The 9,806-nt window shown below is 33.3% G+C and overlaps 1 protein-coding gene across 1 annotated transcript; it reads right to left on the bottom strand.

Annotated features, from left to right (window-relative positions):
- Positions 1-6,431: 6,431 nt before the first annotated feature.
- On the bottom strand, positions 6,432-9,139 carry LOC106777773 (probable serine/threonine-protein kinase PBL3). Its single transcript, XM_014665520.2, has 6 exons — positions 8,813-9,139; positions 7,788-8,104; positions 7,563-7,698; positions 7,300-7,436; positions 7,100-7,223; positions 6,432-7,024 (listed from the first exon to the last, which is right to left on the bottom strand). The coding sequence occupies exons 1-6, from the start codon at positions 8,874-8,876 to the stop codon at positions 6,573-6,575; spliced, it is 1,230 nt and encodes a 409-aa protein (XP_014521006.1). The 5' UTR covers positions 8,877-9,139; the 3' UTR covers positions 6,432-6,572.
- Positions 9,140-9,806: the final 667 nt, after the last annotated feature.

The raw sequence follows: 9,806 nt of genomic DNA, 5'->3' as shown, positions 1-9,806 counted from the left end.
ATGATGTCACATTCCTTTCTTTCTTGCTCCGGAATCACTCGTTCCAAGTTCTTCGAGTCCAAATCGAGTGGTAGGTACCTTTATGTTGTCACTTGTGCCTGCTAAAGGCACCCCGACGCTCAAGTCAGATTTTAATCGATGAACTTAATTCACAATTAAGTATCAGAACTCAAATTAACTTGGTTACCTCAACGGCTTAGCTCTATATTTATAGGTATTTTGTGAACTTTAAATTGACATTGACCCAATAACATCATATATATTAAAATGGACTTACCTTTAGATATAATCTGTTCTAATAAACAACTTTAGTTAACCGCCAATCGTTTATCAATATCTTAATCATTTTGTTATCAAGTTGTTAATTGTTTGCCTATCCAATCTATTGGTCCAATAACAATAATGTTAGCACTAGCCTAATTGTAGCTCAATACTGACAAAACCACTTTCATTTGCTATGCTTATAATTAAAAGAATAGGCCAAAGCACGAGACTCATCGCTCCGATTATACACTAAGCCATAGGGTGTAGGAGTTAATAAATAATTAACAAGAATTAAATTTTATTTGTAAGTAATAACTACTGCTTATTTATCTTTTTCTATTTTTTTTATTTAATAAAAGGCAAAACAATCTAACCGGAAATGTAAGAAGTGTGCGAGGTGCATGGAGAAACCTTCCACCTATAAATATTACAGTCGCATTCGCTTTAAGGTTATTATGTAATCCGAAAATCTTTTGAATTTTGCAATCCAAAAGTTGGAAAGAGTATGGAAGATTACATAGTTTAAAAATCAATTTGACTTCTAAACTGTAGAATCTAAAAATCAATTTTGTATTTTAGATTATCAATTTAGATTTTTTTTCATGAAAAAATAATTATTTCTGAATTATATAATTTGGAATAGATTTCCGGATTCATGAATTGCACTTTGAAAGTCAATCTTTTGTATAAAAAAGTTTCCGAATTGTATAAAAATACAAAAATTATTTTTCGCAAAAATGAAGTTTTTAAATTATATAATTTGAAATTAATTTTTTATAGAAAAAACCTTTAGAATTTTATAATGGGTTAAATATGTTTTTAGTCCGTGAACTATCACTTAATTTTAGTTTTAGTCCCTATTCGAAACATCAATGGTTTTTAGTCCTCCTTGTTTTGAAACTCTCACTTTTAGTCCTTAAAATTGGACGGCGTTAAATTTTTGTGATGTGGCAAACGGCGATGATTCGTTCAATGTCAGCTTCCCTCTTCACTGGCTGCCACGTAGGTTTTTATTTTAGTGATGAGATTAGTGAATAACTTAGGTCAACTAAGTTACTTAGGTCAACATGAATGGTTACTTGTCCCTAAAAATTTTAATTCTCTCTTTTCATAAAATAGAGAGAACGGTGGTTAAGCTATCCAGGCAAACGAACTCGGTGGTGTTTGCTCGGATGAACGGGGATGAGAACGAAAGTTGCATGTAGTTCTTGAGGGACATGGAAGTAGTACAGGTCCCCACTTTTCTCTGATTCAAAGATGACAACATCGAGGGCAGGTATGTCGATTCCGACAAAGGGGAGCTCATCGGCGAAATTCTCAAGTACTAGGGTGTTCGTGTCACTCGAGCGCCGAATCAAACTCCTGAATGTTGTGGACCCGCTGAACTCCCTCTTTCTTTTCTGCTTTCTTGGCGCTTGGAGCCGCCGTGGCTTTGGAGATTAACGGTGTCCGATTATAGTTGGGGGTGATTGATATCCGTAAGGAGGAAATTTTAGGTAGAAAAGGTAGAGTAGAGGCATGAGAAAGAAGAGGAAGAAGCTTTAGGTGTGGGGAAAGAGAGATGGGGATTTGAATAGTAGATTATTAGTGAGTGTAGCCATGACTGACGAAGAACGAACCCTAAAACTTAGATTTCCCCAATTTCATTTTCGCAATTGTTGAGAGAATAGGGCTTTCTGATAATAAGAATTATCAGTTTTGCCCTTTCTATAATTGAATTTTCACTCTTTTAATTTAATTTTTTAATTCAAAACCTACGTGGCAGCTAGTGAAGAGGGAAGCTGGCATTGAACGAACCATCACCGTTTGCACATACAAAAAGTTTAACGCCATCCAATTTTAAGGACTAAAAGTGAGAGTTTCATAACAAGGAGGATTAAAAACCATTGATGTTTTGAGTAGGGACTAAAACCAAAATCAAGTGATAGTTTAAGGACTAAAAACATATTTAACCCTTATATAATTTATAAATCATTTTAATATAAAAATTTTAAATTATCCAAAAGTTGATTGGAAATTGTTGTTCCATGAAGGTGCACGAGGAAACCGTGATAGTGAAAAGGAGATTTTATTATGTCTGTTTCGTATACGGTCCACAGGCCTTAAAATTGGATCATGTGGGTCTTACATGTCACACAATTTAGTAACTTTATATCAATTCTGGTAAATGACAGTGTGTTATTATAATGTTTCCATTATTTCTAAGAAACAAGGTCAAGAAAAAAAATATTAAAACACAAAGTAGCATACGTATTGATGTGAATAGTTTATCCCATTATTCAATCACAAATCAAATTAGTAAGTTTATTGACTTTTTATTAGTTAATTAAAAAGTTATAATCAATGATGATTCATTTGTTAACTTAATTAAATGTTTTACGAAGAAGATCAAATTACTTATATTTTGTTATCACTGTCATTCTTTTTATTTAATAGTTTAAATTAGCAATTTATTAGCATTGTATACATTGAATTTTATAGAACAACTTATCACTTCCAAGTGACAAAAATATTGCCTTAATCAATTCCAGATTTCAAACTTCGTGTTAAAAAAAAAGTGTCGGGTTTTCAATCACAACATACTCCAGTTGTTTTTTATCGTTATTTTGTTGGCGAATTATCAATTATCAAGTTTATATGAAAACATTTTACTTATAGGAATCAACCAAATCACTTTTATAGCTTTTTCTTATGGTATAATCATACATATTTTTTTATTTTTCTGGTTACTTTTTTTCAAATAAGTCTTTCATTTTTTTTTTCTCAATTAAGTTTTTAGTTTTGAAAATTTAGAATAATTAAGTTATTGTTGTTAATTTTGTATTAAACCATTAAAGAGGGTATCATAGGTCAATTTATAGTTCTTTTAATTTTTTAAGTATTTTCTAAGGTTAAAAGCTCTTTTTGGTCCCAGTTTTGGTTGGGAAAATTCGAAATGGTCCCTGTGTTGATTTTGTGTTCAATTTTGTCCCAAAGAACAAATTTTATGTTCAATTCGGTCCTTTTCAGTAACTCCATTAAAATTGTTAACGACAACGTATCCAGATGTGCAACTGCTGAGTGAGGTGTCAGTTTTTTGCTGATTGGGAATCCTTTTCAGTTGGAATTATGATTTTTTAAAAAATTTAGAAAGGCAAAGTGGGAAAAAAGAAAGACTTTCTTCTTCCTCTGAAACCCTAATTCCTCTACCATTACCCAAACCCCAACTGCCGACCACCGTCCATCATCTTCTTCCTCGCACGCTGTCAGCAACCATCGTACCTCGCACCTCCATCACCGTCACACCTCCATCACCATTGCACCTCCATCACCCTCGCACCTCCATCACCATCGCACCTCCATCACCCTCACACCTCCATCACCATCACACCTCCATCACCGTCGCCTCTCGCACCTGCAAAAAACAAACCCAAAAGCAGAAACGGGAACCACCGTGGCAGCCTCCAGCATTTTCCAATTCCACTTTGTGTGCCCTTTTCCCCAAATCTGAACCCTAATTTTGGGCATAGTTGTTCTTCCTTGTCCCTATATTAGATCCATTATTGTCGATGTCCTCCTCTTCTCTTTTCTATTCACCATTGACTAAGTTTCCTCCTGCATTTGACAGTTTCCTTCATTTCTTAACTTCAAGAAGTAATTCCTTTGTTTCAGAGTTTGATCGTGGTTAGTAGCGCACTCTTGTGGCAAGCTATACAAGCCTATGGTCATAAATAATGTCTTGTGGTTCTTAAGATCCTTCGTAAAAGGGGCTCGACAAAATCACGTCAGGCAGCATGATGTCAACCAAAACAAGAACACCAGACCCTCAATTGTCGTGGGGCAAAGAGTGTTCTAAGATATTGGCAGTCACCGCAGTGATATTGAGTGCCATTGGAATAAAGGACACAAACCTCACTCCAAACTGATGCACATGTCTCAAAGGAAGAAGAAAGTCTTTCTTTTTTTCCCACTTTGCCCTTCTAAATTTTTTAAAAAATCCTAATTCCAACTGAAAAGGATTCCCAGTCAGCAAAAAACTGACACCTCACTCAGCAATTGTACATCTGGATACGTTGCCGTTAACAATTTTAACGGAGTTACTAAAAAGGACCGAATTGAACATAAAATTCGTTCTTTGGGACGAAATTGAATACAAAATCAACACAGGGACCATTTTGAATTTTCCCAACCAAAACTGGGACCAAAAAGACCTTTTAACCTTTTTTTAATTATTATTATTTTTATTTTTTATTTATGTTTTTTAAATTGTCATGTGTCAAACTGACATTGTGATACATGACAATGACAATGACAATGTCACGTGTCATAGTCAAGTCGTGTATCATTACATTAGTCTTAATTTAGTCTTTTTATTTTTATTGTCTTAATTTAGTTTTTTTTTTGTCTCAATGACACATAGTTTGACAGTAATATGTCACATTGTGACATTGACAATGTCACGTGACACAATGTCAGTTTCACACGTGATAATTTTTTATATAATTTTTTAAATATTTAAAAAAATAAAAATAAAAATAATTAAAAAATTTGAAAAAACATGAATTGACATGTGACAATTTTTTATATATTTTTATTTTTTTTAAATAATAATAAAATTAAAAATAATTGAAAAAATTGAAAAAACTCCACAAACGAACATTTCTCTAATATTTCAAAAATAGAGATAAAAAAATAGACACTTATTTGAGAACAATCATGTAAATATGAATAATGTATGATTAAACCCTTATTTATTTATTTATTTATTTATTTATTTATTTATTCAGAGGTATTGAATATGAAGTTTTACTTAAAGGTTCTGTTTTTCACTCAAATTAATATTTTTAAGAGTTTACAATTTTTTTTTCTACAAACGTCTCTCATCATGGCATCTTACTCTTTTAACCAATACTAAGAGTTATAATATTTTTTAGTGAAAACACGTGTTATATATTACATTTGTTTATAAATTATCATTGCAATAACTATTAAAATAAAAAAATTATATTAAATTAAAATATTTTATGAGTTTATTATAAGTAATTTGTTTATTGTATATAAGTAACGTTTTTAAGAACAGTTATTTAAGTTTAAAAAATAATCATTAACAAAATTTTAAAAAAAATGTGTATACTGTAACTCTGTCCTTATTTAACATCTGTTATTCCGTATATTTATTTTCCCACCTTATTTATCTGTTAATGTCCTCTTAATTAATTTATCTCTCTAGCTTAATAATTTCTTCCACTAATGATATTTGCACAGAGATCAGGAAAATTTATCACAGACATAGAATAATACCAAACGTAATTTGTTAGAAATCTAAGGTTAAAATTCTAAAAAGTCAGCGTGTGCACATTTTTTCTAACATTTGCCAACGGTTACATACATGTAATTTATTACTAATAAAAAATTGCTATTATTTCTATTTAAATTGTTTACCTTCTCAAATAAATGAATAATAATTTCACTTTATTGGTCTTGTCAAGTCATGTGTATCATATATCTCCGCGCCGCTTCCCACGGTGTAAACAACAACAGCTTAATTCGAGATTTTGCATGTGCCAGTAACTCTCTCCCATCATAACACAACTATCTTCGCACACAAAACTAAGAATCGTCACATTTTTCTTGGAAAATCAAACATCACCAAAAACGGCACAATAATTTCTATTTTAATATCAAATACTCTCACATTTTAAACTAAAATAACCTTGCTTTTTATAGATGACATTAAAGGTTTGTAAAATTATACCATTTTGACATTGTACACGTGCCAAAACATGGTTGGACGATTTTAAATTAAAAAAAAATTAGTTTTTTTCTTTCAAATATGCTCTTGTCTCAGATTTTTTAATTTGAAATCGTCCAACCACGTTTTGACACGTGTGCAGTATCAAAATAATGTCAAAAATTGGTGTCAAAATATCATTTTCATAAATTATCATTTTCCTAAATGTTTCTATCTCTTTTATTCTTAATGTTCAGATTTCTGTATTTTTCTTACTGTCATGTTCTATTTGTTCTCATTTCTACTTATACTTAGATTCACAACAATTACATCTTCCAAAATGGCATTTGGATGAACTAGTAAATTTTTACATTCATTTAATAATATTTTTTTATCTATTTCTTTTTAATATAAAAATTCACTCTACTCTTATAATATTCTTATAATATATTTAAAATGAATGTAAACTTAACATTACTTTTGAATAAATGGTGTTAATTATTGATTCTACTTAACATGGCAAAATTGCATTTAGTGTCGAAAAGACAAGCTGATATAGAAACAAGGAATATACATACATAGGTTTTATGATGAAATCTCAGTGTTGACGAGGCGATTGCCGGTGAGCATGAAGAGGGGAAGCAGTAGGAGTTAGATTTAGCGGTGAGCGGTTGCGTGCAGGAGATTTTCTGACAGGAGTGTGAACTCGGTGGTGTTCAGAATGAGAGTTTCTGGATGAAGCTTTGGGGGCTTCTATCTGTTCAAGAGTGGCTAAAACCTCTGTCATTGGAGGCCTTGTTTTGGCCTCACTGTTGAGGCATTGTAGGGCAAGTGTGGCAGCCATGAAAGCACCCTTTTGCGGATACTGCCCCTCCAACTTGGTATCCATGATCCTGAACAGTCTTCGTTTGTCGCTCAAATATGGTTTTGCCCAGTCCACTAGATTCTGCTCCATACCAGCTATTGCTTTATCAACAGCTCTTCTTCCAGATAGAAGTTCAAGCAACACAACTCCAAAGCTGTACACATCGCTTTTCGCCGTCAACCTACCTGTAAATCAATCAGGATTAAAACGGAGACAGAAGAGAGTATATGATTGAAGATTAATAACCAGGTAAAGCATACCAGTTGCAACATATTCAGGTGCTGCATATCCTTGAGTGCCCATGACCTGAGTAGAGACGTGAGTTCTATCACCAGTAGGACCCGCCTTGGCTAAACCAAAGTCAGAGAGTTTAGCATTGAACTCCTGCAATCCCTTTGCATGATAAGTATAAACAAACAGTTTACACAAAGAAAAACGAAGAACTCGCAGTTTATCTTACCGCATCAAGTAGGATGTTAGAGGCTTTAAAATCACGGTATATGACTTGTGATTTGGCGTTATGAAGAAAACAGAGTCCTCTAGCAGCACCAATAGCCACTTTCATCCTCACTGACCAAGACAGTGGTTGTGGTCCTCCTGTCAAGTAAATTCAACGTATAAATCAAGGAAACTCAAATATCCATTACTTTGACCATTATACTTTTCAAAAACATCTTTGTCAAAAGAAAAAGATCATTCTGAATAATGGTTTATGTAACTTACTTCTAAACAGATGGTTCTCTAAGCTCCCTTTCGGCATGAACTCATAGACCAATAGCCGATTCTCTCCCTCCAAGCAGTAACCGATTAATTTAACCAGATTAGGATGGTACAGTTGTCCAAGGTAGTTAACCTCAGTCTGAAATATTGATTAAAAATTTCATTACCATGTGTATTGAGAAAACAAAAGTACTTTCTTTTTATGCAGGATTGAAAGCAAACACTTACCAACCATTCTTTATGACCTTGAAAACCTTCAGGTTTGAGCTTCTTTACAGCAACCACCATTCCTGATCCAGGCTTTGAAGCTGTAAATGTGTGTTCGTCGATCCATCCTTTGTAGACGCATCCAAATCCCCCTTCACCGAGAAGACTATCAGGCCGAAAATTTCTGGTGGCATTCTTCAGCTCATTGAATGTGAAGGACTTAAGATTTGGAGAAGACAAGATTTCACCCTCAGACCTTGGTGTGGGCAGACTTAAGGCGTTGCTTTTTTCACTGTATGACGGAATAGATAAGCTAGAAGGTGTAGTTTTTGAGATTCCTGATGCAGAAATAAAGGGGAAAATTGGTTAATCCATATGTGGTACCACCACACAAACAAAAGCAAGTACCGAAATAATTGAGCTTTTAATTGTAACCATCATCAATACTACAACCCTTTTCTGAACAATTCCATACACTGCAACAAAAAAACAATTTTCTTTATTTATTATTCAATTTCGTCATTTCAACCCACAATCCTGATAATCTCAGAAAAACAACGCCAAATCTTCCCCTTTATAACGTTACGAACTGCTTACAATTCAACCAAACTTTAATCCTCAAAACAATCCATGCCTAAAATTAGACCATAAGGAAACGTTTCCATCCTAAAAAGAATCAAAGAAGGAGAAATATCCTAAAAGCATAATCATAAAAGTAGAAAAATTATATTATTTCGAAGAATCTGAACCCTTGTAGTAATATCTCAAGCTGAAACTTTCAAACAGTAAACACTAACAAAAAAACCAGAACACAACCGTCCAAAAAAAACTCATATATTACTGTACTAGTAGGAGAAAATAATCAAACTTTCTCCAACCCCAGTTACCAAGAGAGACAAAGAACTAAACTTTAGAACCTCCTCAACCCATACCAAGAAAACCCAGTTCCCAAAACACCGTGAAAAAGAAAGCATCAGGATCACAAGCCTCCAGAAAACCGAAAACAAGAAAAAACAGAAAGAGGGTAATGATCTAACGTGACGAACCAGAAGTGGATCTGGAGCTCTGAGCTGCATCAACTTTGGCAGAAGAATCTAGGCAGTTACCCATTAGGCCCTGCCACAATTGTCAGTTCTAAGCAACACTTTTCAGATAATGAGTGAAGGAGAAAAAAGGAAGGATTTGAGGTTTGCAATTTCTAAGGAAGTTGAGAGTGGAAGATGTTTGGTTGGGTGGTTGAAAGAGAGAGAAAGAGAGGAAGAAAATTATGACAACATAGAAAGAAAGAAAGAAAGACGAAGAATAAGGTGGTAAGGTATTAATATGCGTGGGGAACAGAACATGGGATGAAAAGAATCAGTTGTGTTTTTGGCTTCGCGTATGCTATGAAGACTCTCAACAACACTGACATTTGAAGCGCGTCATACGCGGACACGTGTCACAAACTCTCTATCTCTACCCTCGGAAAATACGAGCTCGTCAAATTTGGTATATCGTCTTCAGATTTCCCAAAATACCCTCCTTCTTGTTCTTTTTCTCTTCTTCATCCACTCTTTCTGTTTTTTAACGTAAAAGGACACAAAACAGTTGCGTAGCCATTGACAAACTAATTGACTTTTATGTCGCAGAGAATTACTTTCTTATATCAATTTGCTTAAACAGTAGGAGAGTTAAACACTGAGAGTGATGTGTTGAATTAACTAAACCTGCTGCTACGTTTATCAGAGAATTAAGTACTTAGTTTAGGAATACACTTTTTCTTCAATACTAGTGCCTGTTTTAGTAGTTATAATAATAAGGTCTTAAAAGTTCGTATAATATGCTGGTAAAAAAACACATAGATATTAATTTCAGGTTTAAGATGCATAAATCAAGTTTGACTTCAAATTTAATTTTATTTCAAAACTTGTGTTTTTACAAACAAGGTGCTGTTATGTTTTAGACAAAAGTCATCGATAAGAAAAGGGAAGTTTTGGATGATTCTATAATAATTAATTATCATTTTAGAAAGTAATATAACTTTTTTCATAATATATTGAA

The sequence above is a fragment of the Vigna radiata genome, chromosome 11 (genome assembly GCF_000741045.1).
Source record: "Vigna radiata var. radiata cultivar VC1973A chromosome 11, Vradiata_ver6, whole genome shotgun sequence".
Classification (NCBI taxonomy): domain Eukaryota; kingdom Viridiplantae; phylum Streptophyta; class Magnoliopsida; order Fabales; family Fabaceae; genus Vigna; species Vigna radiata.
Note: the sequence above shows the minus strand (reverse complement) of the source record. Positions and strands in the feature narration are given on the sequence as shown.